The sequence below is a fragment of the Lycorma delicatula genome, chromosome 7, assembly GCF_047948215.1.
Source record: "Lycorma delicatula isolate Av1 chromosome 7, ASM4794821v1, whole genome shotgun sequence".
NCBI lineage: Eukaryota > Metazoa > Arthropoda > Insecta > Hemiptera > Fulgoridae > Lycorma > Lycorma delicatula.
The window spans coordinates 119,420,071-119,448,030 of record NC_134461.1 but is presented as its reverse complement, the minus strand read 5'-3'; the positions used below and the strand labels follow the sequence as shown (position 1 = coordinate 119,448,030).

The window sequence follows — 27,960 nt, the reverse complement described above, 5'->3', positions numbered from 1 at the left end:
AAGTAACTACTTTAGGAAATTTTGAAGTAGAAATGAAAATAAACTGAATAGATGTAACAAAATTAAGTAAAGTGAGATTTAAAGAAAAAAGAAGCTGATAATATTATAATTTACTGTTTAGGTAATAGAAAAGGAAGAAATAGCATAAGTTATTCTAAAAAAAAAAAAAAACAAAAAAAAACGCAAACTGGGTATAAATGATGATTTTTTACTAATTATAAGATAATTGCTACCAAGTTAATAGTGAACTCAACAAATTTGCTTCTAATACAAGTATGCATACGATTTAATAAATAAGAAATAATAAAACCAGTAAAGTATGAACAGATAGAGAAAGATTATACAAAGGAAAAAAAAACTTGTTGTTGAATGGAGGATTGCTGTGGTAGAGAAGGGACAGGAACATTAAACACTAGGTGAGTATGGATTGGATACACAGAATGAAAGGGAAGAAAGGGTTATTGAGTTTTAGGAGAACCAGCATAAAAATGAATGTTAAGAAAATAAGAGAAGTAGAGGAGGCAATAAACCAGTTAATGTCTACTTAAGAGGAGAAAGAATTGAAAGAGTAAAACAATATAAATTGGTACCCCATGATATTAAGAGACTGAAAATGTGAAAATGAGATTTAAAAAAAATTTATAACAACTAAAGAAACACTTAACAGAAACATTATTATGTTGTAAGATACAGTTAAAATTGGAAGAAGCATCTCGTGAAATACATTGGGAATATGGTTCTGCATGGATTGGACACTAAGAAGAACAGAAAAAGAAAGGTTGGAGGTTTTTGAAATATGTACTGGAGAAGATTAAATGGGCCAAGAGAATGAAAAATTAATAAATAATAAGGAAAGAAAACAAGAATAGAAGCTTAATCATAATAATTCAGAAGTGGAAACTAATGGCTGGACTTATCACAGAAGGAGAAAGGTTGATTAAAACAATGTAATATATCAGCAGAAGGTGCAAAAAAAGAGTGACCAGAAAAAATAAAAAATATTGGCTGATGTAAAAGAATATGGGAAGAGGATACACCAGAAACTGATGGACAGTTTAATAAGATAACTAACTAGTTTCCTTACATTTAAGATTCCTATTATTGCATTCATACATTTTTTTTTAAGTTACAAGTTTGGTGTTATTTTTTTGTTTTAAATTAAATAAAAATGATGAAAGACTTGTAAAGAGCTATTTTGTATTCATTTCCTTTTAATTTCTGCAAAGGAAAATAAATTTTCATGTCTTCATAATTACAGAATAGTAGATTTTGTTCTCTGTGGTAGTCAAAGGTTAAACATGATAATCTTTTATTATGAGAAGCAAAAATTGAATTTTAAATGGATTGAGTATTTTTATATTCACATCATGTTTTCAGCTTAGCATAGCTTTGATTTCACATATATTTTTGATTTATATTTTTTTTTAACCAAGTAGACATGAATTTAAAATATGATTAAAAAGGTACCACTTGAAGTGTTTTACATTATGATCTGATTTTATGTTCTATTATTTAAAACTTGTTTCATTTTTCTTAAAAAAAATTAAAAAACTAATAATTTACTATTATATGATTATCTTGCTATAATTAATACTAAATATTTTTGTGGTCTCAAGAACAGGTTTTTAACTTTACTATCATTTTACTTTTAAATACCACTAACTCATTTTATAATTAATTCTAAATATCTAACTTGCAATATTTAAAAAAAATAATAATAATAATAATTACTTTAATAAAGTTTGATGAATAATTTGATTTAAGTGGTCGCAAGAAATAAATGTATTAAATATACAGTGTATTATCAGCACAACTATTAAGGCACTGGTTGATATGAACCCTGCCATTGATGTCATAACCACCATTAGAATATTGAGATTTAGCAACAGTTGTAAAATGTTTCCATGGCTCCTCTCCTCTCCAACCATGTACAGCAGGATCGTAAGGCTCCAGTGTATTAATGTAATCTTGCAATGTCAGAGGACCCATTTCAATACCTTCAGATTCATCTGAAAAAAGATAATATAATTTCTTTAGTTAAAGTAAACTGGCAGTGAGTTTTATTTGCTACATATTTTGAAATATTTAATCATCCCTCGTAGTTCAGGCAGATAAAGTAAAGGTTGACAATTCAATGCTACACCATACTAATTATATTGTTGACAGGACCTTTATAATCACATAAATGGAAAATGAAGAAATGAACATGAGATTATGAACAATTATAATAAATATTTAGTAGGGACATATGGATGTAAATCATACAGTCATATGATTTTGCAACCGTTTGTCTGGTTATGCCCAGCTTTATAAACAAACTTCATTTTAAACTAAAACTGTATGACAATCCTTCTTTTTATTTGATGAATATTAGATAGATAGTACGAGGTCTGTTCAAAAAGTAAAAAGAATTTTGAAATTTCGCAGGTTGTGTTAGTAATGTCCAATTCTCAGTATTTTTTTGTTGTTATATTGATAAACATGTCTGAAAAGTATCTATACATTTAGCCATATTGGTTGTTTAGTCTGTTGTCAGCTGTCAAAAGGATAACACGTGTTTTGGTACGATCGGCGATTTTTTATTTGTATAAAATAATGGATCAGAGAATCTGTATTAAATTTTACTATAAGAATGGAATGGTAAAGTGTAGCAGTGTTTTAAAAATGTTAAATATTCCTTTGGGTGAGTGTGCTATCAGTAAACAGGGGTTTATCAGTGGTATGAGCATTTACAAGAAGGATGTGACGTTGAAGATGACGAGCGCCCCGGACGCCCCAGCACATCAATAACTGATGAAAACGTGGAAAAAGTGAAAGAAATGATTATGAATGATCGCCAAATCAGAATCAGATAAGTCGCTGATGATGTTGGGATATCAACTGGCTCATGCCATGAAATCTTTTTGGATGTTTTGGGTATGAAACATATGACAACAAAATTTGTTCCAAAATTGTTGAATTTCAAACAAAAACTGCGGCAAATGGACATTGTCAGGAGTCGCTAAATGAAATCAACATGGTGATGAAGTTAACAGGTGATGAAACATGGGTTTACGGATCGCTTCTCGGCCTCTGGCCCCGTGCTGTAAAACTTGTGTTTACTGTTACCGGTACCGATAATTTGCTTTCTACAAGTACAACGTGCCTACGTTCACGTCGCCGAGGCTGACAACGATCAGTGGCTGTCAGTCAACTTGCGCTGCTGTGGAGTTTGGGCTACACAGCCGCGTAGTGTGTTGCAGTAGTGCCACTGTCGGCTAAGTAAAGATGTTTCCTTTGTTAAATCGTGTCCCCATTTCATAGGTTCGTGAAGCCAAATATTTTTCTAGATCCTCTGGCAGGTTCGGGAAGCGATTCGCTCCGACCTCGCCGGTGGTCTGACTTAGGAGCTTTTAGCTTTTGACTTCTCGAGCGAGTTGTATGAGAACGGACGGCCTTGCTCGGGGAAGATATTGTGAACGCTCATCAGCTCTTAAGATAGGTGATAGTTTCATTCAGGCTGAAAGCGTAGTGCCTGGCGTTTCAATCGGTGCTATTTCATTTAAAGCTGCTATGGAACAATCCGAAGGAGGTTGCTGGGACAACTTGGTCGGTTTGGCCAAGGACTTGGTAGCTGGTGACCCCTTCCAGCCGAGAAGGTCAATCGGCAGGTCTCCGCCGAGACCCCGGTCCTCTGCAAAGGAGGTCCCGGCTCCACGAGGGTAGTGGAGCGTCCTTGTGCACCGGTGGATTGCACTAAAAATCCTGCCGAAATCTCTGCGTCGAGCTGTGCGGGGAAAAGGTAGTTGGAACCGTGCAGGGAGAGCGAGGCTGGAGGGCGAAACCGGTCCGAAGAGCGCCTCTTCACGAAGTCGAAGGTGGTGAAGGACAGTGATGTGGTGATCGGCCCTAAGCCGGATGACTCGGGGGTGGAGCCTTATATTGGAAGGTCTGGCTCTAGGACTGATGGTTTGGGGAGGATCGAAAAGATGCGGTCCGCATGGACTAAATTCTCCTCAAGGAGGAGTCTCGGATTTCGGTGGAAGCTCGACAGTTAGTCGACTCTTACCCGTCCGAGTGTAATTTGATGGTTGCTGAGCTGGCTTTAAAATGTGAAAACCTCCAGGGCGCCAAGCGGGGTACAAGGGCGTAACAGGCCCTTGATACAGTTATGTCAAGGCTCTCGGGCAAGGTTGACCAGGTGGTGGAGGAAGTCAGGGGTTTCAAGCCGGTGACGGGTGAAGCTATTTGCGAACTTCACAAAACTATTAAACGGGTGGGGGAGAAAGTTAAGAAGCCTATCTCCTTTGCCGCGGTAACTGCCGCCCCTGGGTCTAAGCGGCTTAGTCTAACGCTGCCAGTCCAGGCTCCGGCTGCAAAAATTAAGAGGATCACTGTCAAGGTGGTTCCGATCACACATGGTTCGTGGGCTTCATCAGCAATGACGGAGCTAGCCCTAAAAAAGGTACTAGACCTGAGGAAAGAAAAGTTCCAAATATCCCGGGTCATGAAAACAAGGGACAATGGTGTTGTGCTGGAGGTTGTAAATAAGCAGCAGGCGAAGCGGCTGCTGGAGGCTGACGTTCTTAAGAAGAACCGGCTGAAGGCTCAGTTGTTGGCCGAGCGGAGGCCGCAAATATTGGTCTACGATTTGCCGAGAGCAACAAGAGTAGAGAAGCCTGAAATCCTCAGGGACATACACAGCCAAAATCCTGTGTAGAATATGGTTGTCGAGGACTTTCTCAAGGGGATCAGGGTGATCCGGCAGTTGGGGCGGAAAGAGGCCCCAAAGAGCCACTGGATAATTGAGACCTTGCGAAAGATCCGGCAGATCTTGGTGGCAGGTGGTTGGCTGTTCCTTGGGTGGACCTCTTGCAGGGTTGTCGACCATATAGAAGTACCCCGGTGCTTCAAATGTCAGGGCTTTGGTCACACCTCTCTCCGCTGCAGAGCACAGTCGGAGATGTGTGGTCATTGGGCCCTTGCTGGGCACACGGCAGCTAACTGCCCTAATAAGACCGCGCCTGCGAAGAGCGCTCCCTGTGCCTTGGTGAAAGGCTTTGATGCCAGACACCGGGTCGGGAGCAAGCAATTCAGGTCGCACGAAATAGCCCGGGCGAAGATCGTGAATGATACGGCGTATGGCAATGCCTGAATTGGGGGAAGCTTTCGAGGACGGTCGTCACCATATCGAACCCTTGCGCCTGGGGCAGTTAAACTTACATAATTTCCGGGTGGCCACCAATGAAGCCATGAGGATCCTTGAGGAGTAAAACCTCGAGGTCCTCTTGGTCCAGGAGCCGTACACAGTTGGGAATAGGGCGGCTTCCACAGATTTGATGTCATTCACTCTTGTGTGGGACGGCCGCTCTCTGCGATCGTGGTCGGTTCGGTCTCGTTGGGTGTCTTCTGGATGCCCCAGTTTTCTGATGAGCAATTCACCGTCGTGCGAGTCACGAGGGGTACGATCGATGTACTAGTGTCGGGAAACTTCCAACTTGGATAGATTATCGATGACTTGCAAGCGAAGTTGGGACGGATCCTGGACGGTCTCCCGGACATCAGAGTGCTGGTTGCTCTAGATACTAACGCCAAGCCTTCCGCCTGAGGTTCACCACTCACTGACCCCAGAGGCGTTGGTCTCGCACAGTTCGTAGAAGCCTCCGGCTTCTAAGTAGAGGTTCCTCTCTACTTGCTTAACGAGGCAAAACTACTGCCGACTTTCTCTTGCGAACTGGTGGAAAGTTATATCGACGTCAGCTTGGTGACGGGCGATCTACTTAGGAGTGCAAGTAGTTGGACTGTTTGGCCCGAGGCCAGAGTTGATCATATGCTTATAACCTATGAGATCGCTTACGGAGGCGGTCCAGATTCAGGTCGCTATAACCTAAGGGGCCTGAATAAAAACAGGCTGCGGCGCGAGTGTGCGGCTGCCTTACAGGGGTTGGAATGGCGCATGGAGCACAAAGAGGAGGTGGAATTGATGGCTGAACAACTCGTTCGGGTCATCAAGACTGGCGGCGATAGGGTCCTACGGCGACCTAGGTCAATGAACAGACCCTTGGGTAGTAGCCAGTCCGCTGATCTGCGAGTGGTGATTTGGTGGTGAAAGTTTCGGCGGCCATGTGGAAATTAAGAAGAGCTAGGGAGGCCGAGGTATTTGGGATGTGGTTTCGAGCCGGGCTTGTACCGGAGCGGAACGGTGATCTCAATGCACCGGTTCTAAATTTCGAACAGTTGCTCATCTCCCGCCTGCGGAGGAGGCTTTACAGCCTAGCGATGGAAGCATGGTATCAAGAATGACACGCCACAATTAAGGGTACGTCCTTGTATAGATTTATCCAGGACTTGGGTGGATGGTAGGCCCCTGGTTCGTTTTTAAGGATAACGAGAGCCCAAGTGCTCTCCAACTCGCGAATTTGAACCAATATTTGTTTCGGTTCCACCTGGCAGCTGATGAGCTGTGCGTCTGCGAGGAGGTCCAGCCGAACGAACACATGATGTTTGACTGCCCAGTTCTTGGGGGGGCCAGAACTCAGGCCACCCTCGAACTTAGAGGTCAAGGGGAAATTAGCCACTCATAAGCGGCGAGTTAATGTGGCGTGAGCCGCATTGTCGGATCGTGTGGGAGTTCCTTGATGCCGTTGCTTTGTTCAACCGGCATCAGAAGTTTAAGAGATAAAAGACTCCTACCGCTGGCTGTAGGAAGCTACCCTTGAGAAATGGCTGGGCATCGGTGAAATATAGCTCCAAGCGCTATAATATGGTGAAGAGGTACTTGCTGGCATTCAGCGATCTAGGCGTGGCAAATTGCTGTTCTTGACGGAATAAATTTTAATTTATTGGCAAGTTATATATTTTAGTATGTAGACTGGGTGCGCCTACTCATTTTAGTAAGAGCACCACTCTTATTCCGCTCACGTGGAATAAGCTCACGCGTTAGGTAAGTTCTAGGAGCTAATTAGAATATTGGTTGCTAAACCGTTTTGAGTAACAGTAGCTGTTTGTGGTACAGTCATTCGGTCTTATGCTTTAGATCGACCGATGGAGTGGTGGTGTGAGAAATTCCAGACAAACCAATGGGTTCACGGATATGATGTTGAAACTAAGGCAATCGTCCCAATGGAGGCATTCTATATCACAAAGACCGAAAAAAGCTTGACAAGTACGGTCGAATGTGAAGGTTATGCTCACCATGTTCTTCGATTTTAAGGCATAGTGTATCATGAGTTCTTGCCACAAGTTCAAATGATCAATAAGGAGTATTACCTACAAGTTCAACGCTGTTTGCTTGAAGCAATCCGTAAAGAACGACCGGATTTGCAGCGAAACAATTCATGGCTTTTGCACCACGATAATGCGTCTGCTTATACTTTATTGCTTATTCGTCAATTTTTAGCGATAAACAACACTGCAATGATACCCCAGTCACCATATTCACAGACATGGCTCCTAATGACTTTTTTTGTATTCCCAAAAATAAAGAGAACTTTAGAGCTGTCGATTTACAAGCATAGATGGGATTAAAAGTGAATAGCTAAAAGAGCTAAATACTATTCCAAAGATCGAGTTCCAAAAATGTTTCGGGGATTGGAAAAAGATTTGGCATAAGTGTATAATATCTATTATGGGGACTACTTTGAAGTGGATAACATCAATGTAGACGAGTAAATAAAATTCTTTCCAAAAAACAAAAATTCTCGTTACTTTTTGAACACACTTCGTATGATGAATCTATCTGTATAAAAATAAATTATTTATGCTCTTTTTCTTTACTTTTTAATAAAATATTAGCATAATGGCTACTAAAACAATCAGAGGTATACTTTCTCTAACCAGATTACTTTCACTGTATTTGGAAACTCATGTAACAGCAACACAACTTTCAGCCAAGGATACAACTTACTCTCAAAATGCGACTCTTCCAGTGAGCTACTCACAATGCAGTGTACTTACAACTACCACAGACAGATATTGCAATGTAATAATATCTGTAACCAACTGAGAAACATATTACAAAAAAATCAATTGTGTCCAAGTGTGATTCACTTGATAACAACATGTTATACTCAACTAATTTATGGTATACTGGTATATAGTATTTATGGTATAATCAAAATTAGAAAATTTTAAACCTTCAATCTAAAGTTAAAGTCTATTTTTAAATTATATTATTGATTCCAAAATCTTGAATTGCAGGAAATGAGATAAAAGAGGTTCAATAAAATCATCTGAATGCTATTGTATTTTAATATGGGTGAAAGCTAGATATCTATCTATTTATTTATTTTACATTAAGTTGAAGTTTTAAAAGTATTTAATTACTACATTGATTTAATGTTAACTAAAAATCTCAAAAATTTCAAACATAGTTTGCATTTATAGATTATTATTGTTCAGAATGTAAATATTAATTAATAATTTTGAAAGAAAAAAATTAAAAAAGCATTTTGATGTAGCAGTCTGTATAATATAAAATCAATTATATAATTCTACTAACCCACTTGATTACATAACTTTTATTGGTATTTCCACTCGTTAATTATTTCCTGTTACTATAGTAACTAGTACACTATAACATATAAGAGATAATATATCAAAGGCAGTCACATATATCAAGATTTATAATATATATTAAAAAAACCTTTTTTAAAATAACAGAAATAAAGATTTAAATATATTTCATAAAATCTAAAAGTATCTATAAGAAAATAACATCTTATCTAAGATGGCATATCAAAAATTACCTACACTTTTGCCATGAAACAACTTCAAGGTTGCCATACTGCCTTCTGCACATGTGTGCTTAAAGTCGGTATGACTGCCATCACGTGTGCAAAATTTGATCCCGATCACATCATTTGGCTGCTGCAGTGTAAACATGTTTGTTCCACTGGCAGTTTGGACCAAGCAGTAACACTGAGTAATGATTTCTCTGGTTGGAGGTTGTGAAAGAGGCTGAAATTCATTATAGACTCACAATATGGGGACAATGCTTTATCACATAAAAGTGTTTTTTTAATAGATCAAGAAGTTTAAAAGATACCAGACGAGTGATGAAGCATGAAAAGGGAACAAGACCCCTGTTAACACCTGCCATGGAGGAAAAGATTCAGCAAGCTCGAGAAATGATTCTGGCAAATAGGTGAGTTACCATCAATAAGGAAGCATCTTCTTTGAACATCAGTCAGTTCTTCTCATCAAATCATCCACGATGAGCTCGGCGTCTGTAAAGACTATTGTCAAAAAAAGTGTTGTTGCATGACAACTCCCGTCTGTACATGGCTCGCCACACTATTCAAACCATCAACAAGTTGAATTTTGAGGAACTGAAACACCCTACTACCTACAGCCCAGATCTTGCTCCATCTAACTTTCATCTGTTTGGGCCTCTCAAGGATGCTTTGGGAGGTCGTCGATTTTCCACAGACTTAGATGTGCAGAAAACGATGCCAAAGTGGCTTTGCAACCAACTGAAAACCTTCTTCTTGGAAGGAATACACAAACTTGTGGACCACTGGTCCAAGTGTATTGATGAACGAGGTGACTATGTAAAAAAATTTTGTAGTTGTTGTTGAACCCGTATCTTTGCGTAACTAAACTGTAGAATGAAAAGTGAGATAGTTTACCCTGTGCAAAGAAGATAAACATAATACTTAACCAAAAATTATGTTCTAATCTAAAAAAAACAACCTTTGTGGCTCCTATATAGTGTCACTGCATAGTGAAAAAGGGAACATAGAATGTTGGTGACCTTAAAAATAATAATTTAGCAAGTTGGCTGTCAGGATCATTGTGGTTGAGGCAGGCGACAGGATTTAGCCAACTGTGAGAGTGTTGAATATTTTCATACCATTAGATGTGATCTCTTACACCATTGAATGTGGTATTGGTGTTTGGATTAGGTTTTGGAGGATCTTTTATTAGTAATTTAAAGCAAATACTAGCTAAGACTCAAAGTTTTTATAACTTTTATCTTAAATTAAAGTGTTCTGTATTAGTTTTAAAACCATGATTTTCCAATAAATCTGAGCTATTTCTTAGCAAAGTTGAAATTCTTTTAACCTTTCAAAAATTATCATCAGGCAAATAAAAAGAAAAACAATAATGACTTGCAGAAATGAACAAATTCTTAAAAAAAGGATACAATTTGCACAGCAACTATTATCAAATGTGTTGAAGGAGTTAATTATAAAGACAGTATTATTACATGTATGGATGATTGACAGAACAGGTTTGTTGCTTTGAAAAATAAACATGCAATCAAATGCCCAGTATCCTTTCTTTTGGATGATTAATTCATCATATGAGCTTGAAAATTGTGCATGGGAATATGAAATGGAAATTTTGTAGTGTATTAAAAATGTCATATCTGACCGGAATTCAAACCCAGGACCTCCAGATGAAAGAACATTACCACTCTTCATATCATTCTGCCATGAGACGGCAGAATGGTAGTGTGGTATCTTGAAATTAAATATAAAGACACAATTTATTTCTTATGATTACAGAAATTGGCAGAGTGATAGTATCATGTCTTGAATTTATTTTATGTTTATTTTATTATTTTTAAAAACTCAGCTTTGTTATGTAATACTTTAGATGAATTCTAGTGTCAAACATATAAAATCAACATTTAAAATTGCACTTATATTTAATATAACACAACTATATTAAATATAAATAACTACAGTACACGCAAAAAGTGCTTGAGTGCAATTATAATTATTTTTAATTTATTTTAGTACATTTATTTTAACAAAGAAGATGGAATGTATTAGATAAATGAAAAAATGAAAAAGTATCAGTAATTAATTCAAGACTAGCTTATCTAACACCAAATGGCTATCCAAAAATAATAGATAAACTTTAAAGAGGAAAATATGCAGTCAAAATCTGTAAATTGTAATATGGTAATATTTAATTTTCTGTATGATTTGAATAAAATTTTATTTACATTCTTGAAAATAGTCCAGTCAAATAAATAAATAAATAATGAACAACCTGCATGGAGGTTGACACATTCAATTTTTAAAACATTCTTAGGTATTTCATTTTATAAAAAAGTTTTAATTTTTTAAATACTCTGTTGTATAATCATTTATTTATTTTAGTTATTTGTTTAATTTTTATACGATATGAAAATGTAATAGTATTAATTTACTGGATTAAAGTATTCAATTTTATTTCAATATTTTATTGCCTGAATACAACATTTTCTCTTATAATTATTATAATGATTGCAAAAGGAAAGGATTTCTATGGCTTCTGTTACAATGAGGAGTGTTAAATAATCCATTGGTTCATAGTTCAGGACTAATTTTAACTGTAGGTTAAATAAAGGGTGAATAGTTTACAGATACCTTGCTAACATTATCCCTCTAGCTTACCTATGCACACATATTTAAGAGGATTCTTAATTTGGGATGTAAACTGATGTTAAATTAATGTTTAAATTAAAATGGATATAGACTAAAGAGTACATGAACAAAGGTTTAATTATATTTTATTGCAGAAGTGGTTTTGGTATACATACAGTTGATCTGTCACCATAATTCATTACCTTCAGCACCATATGGTCCTGAATATACATATATGGTATACATATATACCGTATATGGAATATACATAAACGGTATATGTATAAATTAAAATTAAAATTTTTACACTATTATAGAAAAGTCATTGTGACATGATTTTTTTTCAATGAAGAAGACAAGATACAAAAAAAAAATAAGTTTATTATTAAAAAAAAAGGTTTAATATAATCCTGTTGAAAAAAGTTAGAAAGGAACATATGAAACTAAAACTACAACTGAGAGCACTAATGAATTAATAAAACAAACTTGTTCATACATTTAATAAAATTTTGCTTTTCTTTCTACATTCAAAAATGAAAAAAATAATCTTTTATGTCCATTATTTTCCTTTGCACTAAAGAGTTCTTTTAAATTTCTATAGCAAACTGGAAATTTTTGATAATACTACTATTAATTTCATCAGTTTACTTTCTTGCCTCTCTCATACCATCTCATGATGGATTTTGTGACCATTTCATTTAATTCTTATACAATCCCTATTCATTATTCCTTATATATTATACCATTTCTTAAGTAAACCTCATACTACTCGCCCTTTAGTTACTTCAAACAATGTGTTTACATAAAACAATGATTTCTTTTTAACTTCTTTTGTTCATTCTCTTATGTCTTCTTCTGATATGTTTTTAGTCCTAGTCGTAATCTTGTATAACTCTTAATTCATTTTAAACTTTCAATAACAATTTATTTCCACTGGCTGAATCAAAGAAAACAACTGTGATTAAAAAAGAAAAAATATACTTATATTTTGATGGTTGATGATTTATGGGAGGTGAAAAATTGGAGAGGTTTTATTGCATTTATAAATGTAATTACAAAACAGTGAATGAATTTTGTTTTGTTACATTAATATGCAGTATATAAATATACTGCATATAAGTATACCAAATTTATTTCAGAAATGGCCATATGAGCTTGATGAATACTATAATTTTGCAGTTAAAATTAATTGCTTTTTTAAAAAAATACATGATTTACAAATTTAAAAACTTTCTTTAAAGAATGTCCAGTGATTCAAATTAACATATCTTAAAACAACTATTCTATTTAATTATCCCATCGCTGTATTGATTATTAAGTGATTATGACATTTATTACAATTTAATTTTTTTAACTTAATAAAAATAATTTCTAACTTAACGTAATAATTTTACATTTTTAATTTAACTATTTTCTTATATACTGCATTCCTAGATTTTGATTATACTTTTCGTATAGCATAACAGCTTAAAAATTTATTACCCTCTTATTCACTTTCTTGTATTGAAATTTTCCCTCACTTTAAAGAATTCTACTGTGTTAAAAATAACACATTATCTTCTCTATTTCATATTACATTAAGAGTTTTCTACGTTTTAGTTTAATCACCTCTTTTGAACATTTTTTATACTGTCAATAGGTCTATTATAGAAAGATACTTATAATTACATACAATGATGACACAGCCAATTCTTACAGATCCAGATTTCCTGTTAATGTCACAATAAATCTTTAGTATTATTTAAATAAACCTTTAAAATTAACCTCTTTAAAGGTTAATCCAACAGATCATAGGCAGAGATTACAAAATTAATCTTAGAAAAATGAAGTATTTAGATTAACCTATACTTAAAGAAGACTATATGAATAATAAAAATATATGTGAAGATATATATATTTTAAATAAATAAAATTAGTACAAAATAAAATAGCAGTTTTTTAGGGTTAATCAATATTATTTGAGTACATACTATTTGTACGCATTCAATTGTGACACAATAAATTCACATAAAAATTTAAAAATTCATCAGCAAAGTAAGTTGATTTAGTAATAGAATATTTTTTTATTTAAATTTAAGAAAATTGATAAGAAGATAGTTCAAATAGGTTGATAATTTATAAATAATTTAAGCATAATAGGTCCTTTACATAGGCCAAAGTATTGCACTATGTTATTCAAAAATAGTTCTGTGCTTAGTTTGAGGTGGATAATGTCAATTAAAGAAAAATAATTTATTGCAATTAATTTTAACAAAGATATCATAATTTGTAGCAATTGATAAGTGTAAGATAGCAACTGTATCATCTGGGAAGAGGGTAAAAATACAGAGATTATGATAAGCATCAATAACAATTAATGGAAAGGACAAAGGACCTTTTTCTTAACACTTCTGTGGTGTAAGAAATAAAAAAGGTTTTTTTTTTTATTTTGTATTGTATTTTTAAATATTTTCTAAAACCTGAGAAATAACTGTCTCAACAATAGACAAAGTTTTCCCTTAAATTAAGCTTAAAATTTTCAATCAAAAAATCATTTATAAAGAGAGAATCAGTCATAAAGAGTCTATTCACAAAGAACAATCATTAGAGGTGAATTACTTAGAAATAGAATTAAGAAATTAATTGAATCAAGTTTTACATAAATAAAATTAAAGATAAATTTGTTTAATAACAATTAGAAAATGAAATTGAATGCAAGGGTTCAGAAATAAAATACCCTTTAATCTTGCTGCATTACAGCCTTTCTTTTAGCTAGATTTTTCTGTTAAATTGCTTTTTATATGTTCATAAAGGGATCACAGGTAGCTCTATAATATTAATGGATTGGATGGAGAATTGCATTCAAATTCTTTCAGATCGGAGATCTTTTTATTTTAAGTTAGCACCACATCCACGTACATCTAGTAGGAAAAATTGCTTAGAAGTGTTGTTCCTTTTGATACAACCATTTTCTCAAAATTCCAACGAAGCTAGAACCTTTTTTTTTTTTTAGCCAAAATCACACTCCAAGGTTCTATCTCTTTTGACATATATATATATATATATATGACTTTTTTTTCTTAAATATTACCTTTATTAATCTCTTAGGTTAACCAAAAAACCAGGAAATAGCAATCAGGTTATATAAACAGATAATTATCTAAAGATAAGATGAGTCAGGTATGAGTAGGGAGATCTATTACAACAAGGGTGGGAATAAAATAATGTTATCTAGGATGGGTAGACCAGTTCATTTTTTAGTATGTAAGAGAATTTTGTATGATGTGTGTATGAATGTGTATTGTTACCTGAGGAAGCTTAGAGAATTCTAAGTGAAACGTAGTGCATTTAATTTATAAGTTTGTATAGTTGTTTGGTTAACCCAAGAGATTAATAAAGGTATTATTTTTAAGTAAACTATGTCTTGTTATTATATTAATTATATCCAGTCAAGAGGAAAATAAACTTAAATAAATTACATTTAAGTTAATATTCATATATATATAGAACTTATACAAAAAAATGAGTTTTTTATTGAGTAATTCTGAGATTTTATTTTTTATTTTATTGAGTTCTATCAACTCTTATGTTAATAAATTGTGGAGTGAATCACAAATGAATCATATTTTTGTATTTAGAAAAATGAAAAGGAAAAATTAAAATGACAAAACATTAATAAATATAGAATACTATATATATATATATATATATATATATATATATATATATATATATAGAGTTCTATACATATATATATATATATATATTCAACATAGTATTGTTTGTAATCTAACTGGCACTAACCTAGTTATTTAATCTCCTTTAATAAAGAACAACAGCTAACAAAAGGAAAAAAATTAATTAAATTTATGAAAAACCTCATCTTAGAACGTATAAATTTTAGATTTAACAATAATCCAACATAAGTCAAAATTATTTAATGCTGTAAAATTAAATAAAAATTAAGATGTATTACTTTTTAAATAATTTCTTTATATATATATATATTTTTTTTTATTAATCTTATGGGTTTTTGCCGCCAAGTTGGCAGCAATAATTTTCTTCCCCCCATAACCAGCAAGTCTTGCACGACATCCCTTCATGTGACATGCAATATCATTAACGATTGTGTCTGTGGGAACTCAAATGCCCTCTACACGAGTTTATATAAACTACGATGTAGTGTTTCTTTTGAATTAAATTTCAGATAGATAAAAACAATGACGATAATATTGTAGTGCTTTAAAAAGTTTTAGCTAATTTTGTATCGAATACTTCAAATAAAGAAAACAAACTTATTTAATTTTCTATAAAGAAAATTGTCTTAAATAATTAATTAAATTGTAATTGTAATTAAATAGTTTTAATAATCAAATTTCATTAAGAACTTCTTGTAACATTCAGTCTACACCAAGTCTATAATTTTACAAAAAGAATAAAATATGATGAATATGTCTGCAATTTTTTAATCCTAGACTAATAATTGCCAAGTTATGAAATACACAAGGGTTATAAAAGGTTATAGATTACTAAGGTCACAAGTTCAAATTTTTGCTAAATAGGTATTATTATCGCGTGATTTAATAATAGTGAAATATACTTGGAAATTATATGGATATTTTACTTCGTTTGAACTCATTAAGGGCAGTACTACAAAAAAAATCTTTTTTTAGCCGTTAAATCCTAGTTCTGCAATGAAACCGTTAACTAATTAATAATTTATCGTATTATTTTCACTAGAAATGTTATTTCCGTTGATATAAATAAATCTCAAACAAAAAAATTAGAAATTGGCATAAATAAATAAATAATCAATGTATAAAAGACATTACACTCTCATTACACGTACGTCTGGATTCAAGTCATAATATCGGGGAAAGTTTTTGTAATATTATTATCAATCATAATTCAAATAGACGCAGTATAAAATGCACCATACGGGCAAGAATCATCGACCAAAACCGGTATAAATTTTATCTAGTACAAACATAAAAATATTGGTAAATACTAAATGTAGATGAAAATAAGCAAGAATTACAATACAATAAATAAAATTACTGAATTTACATAATAGACTGATTCAGTTATAACTGATAAAAACAATAATTACAGAAAAATGTTACTGATAATATTTATAATTTATTAAAATCATTTATATTCTATTTTTTCTTACTTCTAAAGTCATGTAAACTAACTAAACCCGTCGAGATATAGCTGTCATATTGAAAACGACTCATTCCTACTAAGAGTAATGACGTAGACAGCTGTTTGACGAAAGCGTTTATCGAGTCGTACTTCAGTAGAAGTGATACATTTATAGTTATCGAATTAAAATACCAGAAATGAAAGATGTGTTGAAGTTCGAGGAAAACAATAAGTAATAAAGATTAAAAAAATATATGTTATATTTTGGAATAGATCTAACTGATTTTTAAAGATATCGCTTTAAAAATCAGTCTAATTGATACATAAAGGAAGAAGAAATGTATGATAAAGAAATATTTAGAAACAGAACACAAAATCAAGTGAGTCCAGGAAAACCAAGAGAAAAAAATAGCAAACCTAGAACAGAACAAAAACGAACTGCAAAGAAAAATATTGAAAAAGCATCAAAGCTAAAAAAGAAAATTCGAAGTGAAGCTGTTTTAACAGCTTCAATTTTAATTCAATAAAAGATGCAAATGCAAATAATATATATATATAAAATAAAGACATAAACCTAAATAATAAAAACAACCAAAAACCGCTATGTTTAGGACAAACCCACAATACTACCACGAATCGCTTGAAGCGCTGGAAACTCGCTCGGGCAGTGATCTTCATCCATCGAGTCGATTAAAAAACCGCAGACGGTCCTCACCGTCGTATGAGTGAGTCTTTGTGAACGCGTCAACCGTTACGTTGTACTGCATAATAGCTGAATAATGTATAAATTCTATAAACGTTTCTGTCAAACCAGCTATGTGTGTCATTACATACAACAGGCGCTATACGCATGTTGTTTATACAATGAGTTTTGACGGACGAACTCTATTCCCGGAACGTAGCGCATGCTCTTACTAATTCGTTAATGTTTGACAAGCCATTTAGAAAACGTTTCATAACCGTCATTCTGTTTAAATCAGAATAAATAACGTTTAATATTAAATAAATATTACGATACAAAATATTTTATATCGATATTTTTATCGAAGAAAGAGTGAAACCGACTAAATTTTCCAGGAAACCGATATGGAAAATAAACAATTTAATTATTAGATAAAATTACGTTTAAAACCATCAGAACGTTTTATTTTTCGGTAAAGAACTTTTTGGAAAGTTTAATACTTGATATAAACTCAGAACATTACGGATGATGACCATTACTTCCCATAATAACAAGAAATGGTCTTACAACAACGAGTTTTGAATGAAATTACTATAGCGATTTTGTCGATTTGGTCAAATCGCTCAAAATTACAGTAGAGATTATATGGGATTCCCGGTTGCGATCATTACTAATTGCCAATTACAAGTTATCCGACGTTTTTTCAATATGAAATTTATTCAAACGTGCCAGAAGTAAGTCTTTCGAAAATAAGGAGTATAGTTTTTATACGACGTAGCTGTGTTTGAACTGAATGATTCGAATCAATCAAATGAATAAAATTACAATTAAATTTACGTTAAATAAAATAAAATAATATTAAATAAATTTTAAAAAAATCTGTTTAATAATAATGGGCTTCCCGTGGGGACTGTGTGTGAGATTAGTGGTGAAGTGATCCGTACACCTCATACGAGGCTAGACCAATCATCACCATCAACTGGTAAAAAACGGGTTGTTCTTGGAGCGCTGTTTTGGGAGATGCAATGGGGTGCTCTCATAATATTTCTGCAAACAATGATCCGATTTTCAAAATTCAAACGGGGTATTTGTTAGTAGGTTGAAGGCACACTTTTACACGCATAAAAAACACTCTCGATCTAACAGATCAAGGTTATTCGGAAATGTTGTTATATCTTTGCAACTAATCTTCCAATTTTCAAACTTCAAACGAGGTTTTTGGAAATCAGAACAAAAATCAACTGATATACTCAGAAAAATCGAGTGGCCTGCGCTACGTCGGAATCAGCTTGAGCTCGGCGAGCTCCCACAAGCTGTCTTTATAGAGTTTGATGGTAGTACGATTAAAGGTAATGCTGTCGTATCGGATGGAATATCGAGCGCACTATTGTCGAATTTGATGCTTTACGGGGACAGGGCGTATGCTGCCACTAATATCGTGGTGGGCTGTGACGGTCCTTAAATTACAAGAGACTACCCTAGATAGAGCTGTCGCAGATCTAAGCACTCGCATATTTACCAAGTGCCAGGCCTACGTAGCACTGAGTGCGTAAGACAATTGGAGAATTTGGCCATTAGTTGTTTGGATCTCAGAAAATTGCTGTATGATCCACACGATAAACAGTCTCGAGGAATTCTTTTTTTAATATAAAATATTAAATATAGGCCGTTTAATATAGAATAATTACTATTCCGAGCCCCCCAACTGCATTTAAATATTTTCATTCAAAACAAAATTTTCTTATCGATGTAAGACCTGATGAGAACTTATTAGACAACGTTAAATGCCTGCTATTTCTACAACATGGAAAATATATTTAAATGAACTAAAACTGTCTGAAAGTTGATTGGTCACCCATTATTTTATTTAATTAAATACCGCATAAGATGTTTAGTCCTTTATTTCCATAACTTGTTTTATTTTTTAGTTCGATTTATTGTCGATTTTTTTAGTTCTATTTTTTTTAAATTTCTTTTGGCAGTCGTGTTTTTTTTAATTTTTATTGTTATCAAGTCATCCTCTACCGACCAACCTAGATTAATCCTTTAACCGAAATTCGGTTCAATCAAAAACCATTTCCATTTTCTTTAACTGTCTTTTAAACTTTAATATATTCACTTCAGGCCATACTCGGTAGATCTTGCCATGAAACTGTTTTTTTTTTTTTCTGTTTTTTGGTAATTTTACTCTATAAATGTCCACTGAATACAGATAATTCGTTAAGGCAAAAATTTGGTTCCAATATACTTTGAGATTATAATATTAAAATAATAAAAGGGCGTAAATAACCTCAGAATAAATATAAATTTTATAACTTGAGGCATATAAAATCCGATAGTAAAAAAAAAACACATTGATAAAGCTCTGTTGTTATGGTAATTTTTTATTCTTTATTTAGGAGCAATAAAATATGATAAATTAATAGATTTAGAGGTAAAAAACGGAAAATTTATTTTTCAAATAAACAAATAAATCGCCAATATGTATCACTAATATTCATAATTTTTGTATAAAATTACTTATATAGCGCATATTATTTATTATACTGAAATAACAAGAAAAAAAAATTTCTTATCAAATAACAATACTCGTCTCTTTCTACTATCTATAATATCCTTGTTTATTCGACCTTTTGACTGACATGATCTAGCAAGCTGTGGTGATTACTTTTCCACCCCGTTTGATATCGATCCTATACAATTATTGATGTGCATCATTTGTTCCGTTAAAAACAAAACAAATTAAAGTCTTGCCAGCGAAAACTATAAAAGTCTGTACTAACAATTTCTATTAACACCGCTTTATTTTTAATCAGTGAATACGACTACCAGTGTATATTTTATTTACTAAAACTGTTTTACATCGAATTTATATAGTATTCTTTCTAAAACTGTATTAAATTAAATAATTTATTGCAAAATAATAAAATTATTTTACATCCACATTCCTAATTAAATTTAAGTAGCTTTATTGATAGTAAAATCATGTTCATTATCGATAATCAGTAAATTATAAATTATATTTACTTACCTCAACATCTGTGGATGTGGTTGTGTCACAGAAATTGACGTATCAATTTCTGAGATATCTTTTAAACAGGCCAGTACTTAATGGTATAATTAGTAGAAAAAATAGCAAAATAGTATAATTCTTTTTTTTTATAATCTCCATGAGATATAATTTTGTTTAAATTTGGTGTAACATTTTTTATATTTTTTCCTTTTTTGCTTCGTTACAGAGAAAAGATTAATTTTGAAAGGCAAGCTGAAGATAGACAAGAATATTAAATATAATGGTTTAACAGTTATATTATGATATATAGAGTGGAATATGGTTAAAATTTTAAGAAAAATAAACTAAAACAATAACCCACTGAGAGCGGTATAACAGTCTAGTGTCTAGAGACAAAAAAAGAAGATATTAAGGTTCATTGATGGATTTTTTACATCGATTGAAACATCGTTGCCGAGGGAGAAATTAAATCTAAGAGTAAAATAGAATAAAGCAAATGTAATGAGAGACGGTACAAAAAATAAGATAATTATGCAGGAGATGTTAAATATTTTAATAAAAGAACACGATATACTAGAAGTACCAGTTTTTATTATCTACGTAATAAAATTAAAAAGAAAAAGGTAGCAAATATGATGTCGAATCAAAATAGCCAGGAAGGGATTTATTAAAAAAAAAAGTTTAGTGGTGTCATAGTTACTGTTATTCTTAAAAATACTTATATGTAGTGAGGAATTTAAAATAAAAAAAAAAAACATAAACAAAAGGAAAGCCTCAAAAAAGGAATATAAATATTTAAAATATTTGTTGAAAGAAAATGGATGAACTTATAAAATACAAAATAAAGAATTTTATGGAAATTTTTTTTGGAAAAGAGAAAGATTTGTGGCAGAATCTTGGGAAAAAACAATAGGAGAAAGTGGGTAGATCATATTTTGAAGAACCTAGATTTAAGTAATTTAATTTTTTGACGGTATATAAAAAAACTTTTGAATATAGGAATAGACAGAGGATATAACATTTACAAAACATTTTAAGCAGAAACATTTAATCGCCAGAGTATAGAAAGAAATGAAGAAATATATCAACTAGACCATTGGCAAATGGCATCAAAAAAAAATTATTATTCTCCCGACTGTAACAGATCGGTTGCAATTAACAAAGAGAATTAATATACTTAAGACTTTTAAATATTTTTTTGTTAAAATAGTGATTCAGGAAATATTTTTTTAAATACTTTTATTCATAGTCGTATCAACAATTAAAGTCATTAGCGACTTATCAGTGTGATGTAACTGTACCGGTAAATTTGTAGTCTTGAACAAACTGAGGCCGACCATTCCTAAGATATGTGGTTAATTGAAACACAACCACCAAACAACACCGGAATCCACAATCTGGTATTCAAATCCGAATAAAAGTTTATTAAGATTTGAACCTGAGAACTTCGACTTTGAAATCAGCTGATTTACGACGAGTTTACCATTAGACCAACCCGGTGGGTGAAGAAATTTTAATTACAATAATAATCTTAGAAATGATTACTACTTTAACTAATTCATTTCCTCGAAGAGTGTAAATGAAAAATATAATGAATAGCTGTTTTAACTATTAAATAAACAGGAGAAAAGATATTGTCAAAAAAATAAATAAAATCAGATGAGGTGATTTCGAGCTCCCTCACACGCGCGCGCGTGGAGCTTTGTTTTCCTAAAATAATATTAGGCCTACATAATGCTAAATAGTTTATAACATTAACTTCGTAAAGTTTCATTCGACACTTTAATAATTATTTTCAGACAAATACTGAAACACTTAAACCCGGTAAAATAATATTTCATTGATGATTTAATCAATAAATTTTCGTTTTCTTAAGCGTGTCGTTATTGCTTTCTTCCAATAAAAAAAAAAATATCATGAATGTGTATGCATCCAATATAAAATATAATACATGCGATACTAAATATTCCTGAACTTATAAAATGTTTTTTTTTTTTTTACTTACATTCTGAATAAAAAGAAAAGTAAATTAACAACCAATAACTGCTTTACTCACGTGTTGCATTCAACTCACACGAATTCATATCGTTGTATTTAAATTAAGCTAATGGTTTTTATTGTTATTTTTTCTTTATAAAAATAAAAAACCTTTTTTAAATTTAATTAGATACTAACTGAAGTTTTAAAAGATTGGATCTACTGTAACAGAAAATAAAACTAGAAATAAATTTCTTTCAGCTTCGGTCATTAATCTACTTTACAGAAACATGCCATTTAAGCAAATACAGATGACTAATAGTAGAGATATTTATTCGAATTAATCACTACACAAATATTTTTAACGTTACACGAATCGAATTCTGACGCGTCCTTCATGGCTTTATCTTTCCTATTGGTTTGAAAACCTACAATAACAAAGCGCAGTTTATCTATTTGTTTCTTTTTTGCTAAATACTGGTTTATTTTTTCATGACCGTGTGGAAGTGTATCTATATTATTTTCCAGTACAAATCGTTTATGGTCATATGGTTATAGTGCCTTTTTACATTGATCAATCGAGTATATTTTATGGTCAAAACTACGTAATGATTTCGAAGTGGAATATGAAATGTTTCTATTGAACATACAATCTGTATACATTTCATGGTCTAAAGAAGTCAGATTATTATCTTTATCGAATATGCGAGAACCCTTTTTAAATCCCTAAGCTTTCTTTTTTTGACTGAAACCATAAGACTGATGATTCTTCCAAAGTAAAGAATACATTTTAGCTCTTAACCCGACAAATTCGTAGATTGGTTCTCCTTTCATTTCATCCTTTAAACAACCTATGTCGTATTTACTCGATGCGTAAACGTTATAATCTTGTTCATTCAATCATTTATTATCATCATCACCAAAAGAATGATCAAAATGTTCCTCTTTTGTTGGTATAATAGAATATAATAACGAATCTGTATGTCATTAGCAGTTTTATGTTTTCATGTCCGTATCTAGGTAAGAAATGATTGTAATGATAATCATACTTGAATAATTTTGCTAAATCCGTTACTGTCAAACCTACATGTATGGGTTTGTTTAAGTATATATTTTTCTTCAACATTGATATTCCAACCACATTGTTTCCGTAAATATAATAATGTTTAACTCTTGGACTGGTGTTTAATTTTTTAAATTTTGATTCGTCATTGATCAATCGCATATCGATTCGTTTTCTTACGTTTTACCGTATACACTGTTGATCAGAAGTTTATACACTTTTTTTTCAATTTCATCTTTTGTTTCACACCATGTATTGAAGTTTTTCTCAACATAATCTTTCATCCACGGAGATTACTTGAAGCGAACAGCTCCATGTATTTTCATCAACACCATACCCTGTTGAAGATACAATTTTAACGTTCTGTAATGGAAAACGAATTTGTGTTTATCTTCCAAAGTATACAATAATTTCTCACACGCTACTCGTTTTTCGTCAGAGAGAAACAGAGAAATCATACTATTGGGAATTGATTTTTTCTCTGGTGCGAGTGGATAATCTCTGTGCGTTTCATGTAAGTGTTTGGGATATGCTAAGTCGACTTCTAAAATATACCCCGTTTCAGCATCATCTTTCACATCGTCTAGATGTGATTTGATTTCCAAGTATTCGATTTCCTTTTTGTTACACCATCTGAACTTGTTAACGGGCAACGGTTCCATCATACAGTGCCCGTAAAGAGATCGGACATCGTAATATTTGATGAATTTTATCGGTTTATTTTCATCATAATAATCCTCTGCATTCGGATCGTTTGCTATAGCATAACGGTTGGGAATCATCGACACACCACCGCTGATATACGAGATGGTAACGTAATCGTGTATTCTCCATAGACGCCTCTCTACTAATTATTAGTTAAATAATCATTAATAACGCCAGTAAGAGTGTGAAATATGTAAATTTTGCAGTATATATGTAACTTTTTTCTCTAAAATAGAATATGCACGGCTTAAGTTAAGAGTGGGAAATATGTGAATTTTGCCTGTAAAAGGCAGCATATATGTAACTGTTTCTCTAAAATAGAGTGTGCACGGCTTAAGTCACGTGATCAGAGTGCTGCTCTCTGATTGGCTGCTGCGCTAGAACAAACAAACTATATCTACTAGTAGTATTTATAAAATTACAAGTGGAACGAGGTGGGAAATTTGTAATAATATTAACGAAAAGATTATACATTTTAAAAAAATACCTGGATATAATTTTTAAAACTATATAACATATGTAATAAAAATTAATGGATAAAACTCCAGCACCTACAAAAAAAATTAATATAAATAAAATAAATAACGACATTTTACAACTGTATGTCGCGAAGGAAGAAGAATTTTTATTAGAAATGGGGTAACATATAACATATTAACGAAATTAGGAGACTGAAAAACCGCTGAAATATCAAACAATGGGAAGAAAATAAATTGTATACGATTTAAAATTAAGATAATTATTATTATTATCATCTTTTCTGCTAAGATCATTATAGTTTCCATGTTTAGTACTGCTTACCTTTCTTAGCTTCATTCTTTTACCATTTGTTGATGCGTTTTGGAACTACTACATTGTCAAAATTTATCGTACTAATACTTTTAAATTTCTGTTAAACTTTATATAGAGTTTAGTCAACGCCCCTCCCTATATTTGACATCATGCCTTAACTGGTCTTCTTCTTGTTTATTTGTTACTAGCGGTTATACTTATCTTTTATTCTCATTTATCTGTTTCCTTTTTTCAATAAATTGAGGTTATTGAAAAGGAGATCCTGTTGATTGTTGATTTGTTCATTTATGATCGTTTTATTGCTACTTTTAATTTAAAGATTTTCTAAATGTTCATTCTTCTTCCTTTAACACATTTGTGAATTAATTTCATTTATTCTTCCATTTTCATCGAGGTATGTTCTTTTATTAAATGCGTTGAATAATTAGAATCATGTTTTTTTTATTTTTAAAATATCTCATGTGTTCGTAATATCGTTTTTAATTTTCTTTCCGCTTGTCCAATATATATTGCATTGCATTTACATTTTATTTTGTATATACCATTACTGTTGTATATATCTTTTTCTTCTATGTTAATATTAAAAATATTTGTTTAGTATTATTTGCATTGATAGCTATTTTTATATTACATTTATTAAATAATTGTTTAATCGGGTAAATTTCTTTCCCAGTAAATGTTAATTTACTCATTTAAAGGTTACTTTATCGTTTATTTTAATTTCATTTAATTTATTTAAATGGTTTCTTTTTCTTGTATTTTAATCTCCGGGACCACAGTTAAAGGTATCCCTCAGAGGATTTTAATTGTAATTTATGTAGTCTATCTATCATGTATCTAAAATCCGCTAATTTATGCTACCAATTAAGTAAACCAGCACACAATAAATATTTTCTACTACTTTTCAAATAGTAGAAAATAACGGGTACAAAAAAGAAATGATCAGAAAAATGAATAAAAATAGGAGTAAATTAAATGAAATTAAAAGGAAGAGGGTGAGAGATAAAAAAAATGCCTGTCTAAATTGATAGCTTACTCCATCGCCCACCTACTAGATCTAAATCTCAAAATGCGAATGAAAAACGTTTAACGAATTCAGCTACAATTATTATTCCAATCGGTGTTATAAATACAATTTAGAAAATCAGCATTTATTAGAAATGAAACCCAGTAATCCTTATTTTAATAGTTTTATTCATTATGAAAGTGATTTTCAATTTTTCTTGTTTCATTTTACATTATATTCCCTAATGCACTACAGTCGTATAGTTTAATAAATAATTGTTAATCTTCTTCAAAGTCAATCAGGTTACACGAATAATCTAACTAGAAATGTTAATAAGTAATAGATGCGATTAAAGTCGTTCGTAATTAATGGATTTATAGTTTTGATTTTGTCTCAAAATTTAAAATTAGAAATCCATTGGATTCAGTCCTGTTCTTCCTTCCTTTTTTTCTTTTTCTCTTCAGCCTCCGGAACCACCGTAAGGTAATACTTCAGAGAATGAACGAGAGTGATATGTATGAATGAAAATGAAGTGTATTCTTGCACAGTCACAGGTCGACTATTCCTGAAATGTGTGGTTATTTAACCACCAAAAAAACACCGGTATCCACGATCTGGTATTCAAATCCGTTTAGCAGTAACTGCCTTTACTAGGATTTGAACCGTAGAACTCTCGACTTCGAAATCAGCTGATTTGCGATGACGAGTTCACCACTAGACCAGCCCGGTGGGTAATCCTGTTCTTCCTGCTTACGGCAATAAATTTCTATTCTAATTTATGTACAGTTACAGACCGAAAGATCCTATAATAATCTTCCTCGTGAGCGACCGTGTAGTGAACGTTTCCCCCATCAAAATTATAGACAGATAAACTGACACCATTTTCTTTTTTTACGTAGAAACGAAATAGTGACTTTCCAAAGCCAATGATTTTTGCATTCCTTGTTTTATTATTTTATACAAAGTCGTAGTAAATTATTTTATATAAAGTCATACATTTCTTTTTTTTACGTTTTTAAGAACTTTTTTCAAATGGGCGGTGCTTTTTATTGTTCAACCTATATGATGTTATATACAATTAACAAATAAATTTATTATAAAACTAAATGGCCGTCTCGGTCTTTCACCCGAAGGTCCCAGGTTCGAATTCCGGTCAAGCATGGCATTTTTCATACGCCACAAAATTCCATTTCCACATCCCACATACAAGCTTCAAGTTTATGTGGTGATATCATGAAGGAAACGAAAATCCTTTTAATTCCACTAAGATAACTTTTCAGGAAAATATTTAAAGGTGCTAAATCAACTAGGCGAAATAACTCTCAATGCGTAATGCAATTACTTTTTCCAACATTTAGGTAGATTTCATAAGGAAACTACCTATTGTAATAGGTACCATGATTCGACTTCCGGAAAATTTCGACATATCTTGGCGTTTCACATCCCCCAGATCCCAGAACCACCGTCAGTTCAAAAATCTATTTATACATATATATTTCACTTTCTTGTGGACACGATAACTGCCGTAATTTTGCGCCAATCCCTTTCAAATTGATACATAAAATATAACGATCCAAAATATCGGTCGAGTTCGTCAATGGGCAAAATTGGATCATGGGGATGGAAATGGGGAGCTTTTTCGAAAAAACAAAAAAACCCTATAACTTTCTTATTGAGCAAAATTTCGAATTCTTTTAAAGTTCCTACTATTCTTTGGATAAGGGCCTAAAACTTATCTAAGTAAAGTTTTTGATATCACCAACCATTGGCCCACGGGGCGGAAAAAATGGGATTTCGAAGACAAAAAAAAATCATACTTCCCTTAATAGGCACAGTATTAAATCAGTTTAAAGTAGTCGTCGTTAGTCCTCTAAACATTACCTAAAACCTTTGTCTGAAACAATTTTTGATATGACCAACCCTTACGGCAAGGGATGACCAAAATGTTGCTGGAATTGTAACAATCTTGTCGTATGCTGAACATGTGAAACTTTTTTCACACGCAACCATTGTCGTATTGAGTAAATTTGAAGTTTTTCTTAACTTTATGGTGGAAATCTTTTTTATCCCCCTACTTAGCACTGGTGAAATCTACCTTCATCTTCCAGCGTGCCAAAAGGGATTTTTTTTCATTTACTAGATGAATAAGACTCCCTCAAAAACAATGTACTTTTTATCACATTTTTCTATTGAAATTTGGCCAAAGTTTAAAATAATCTCATTCTAAAATGAGATTGGAATCAGATGTATACATATCAT

At 32.2% G+C, this 27,960-nt stretch overlaps 1 protein-coding gene across 2 annotated transcripts in view; it reads right to left on the bottom strand.

Annotated features, from left to right (window-relative positions):
• Positions 1–27,960, bottom strand: part of LOC142327885 (uncharacterized) — a 128,234-nt gene that overhangs the window by 3,304 nt on the left and 96,970 nt on the right. For both annotated transcript variants that reach the window (XM_075371243.1, XM_075371244.1), the window contains one exon: positions 1,732–2,009. In XM_075371243.1, the coding sequence (XP_075227358.1) occupies positions 1,786–2,009 (224 nt within the window). In that variant the 3' untranslated portion in view covers positions 1,732–1,785. The remainder of the gene's footprint in view (positions 1–1,731; positions 2,010–27,960) is intronic.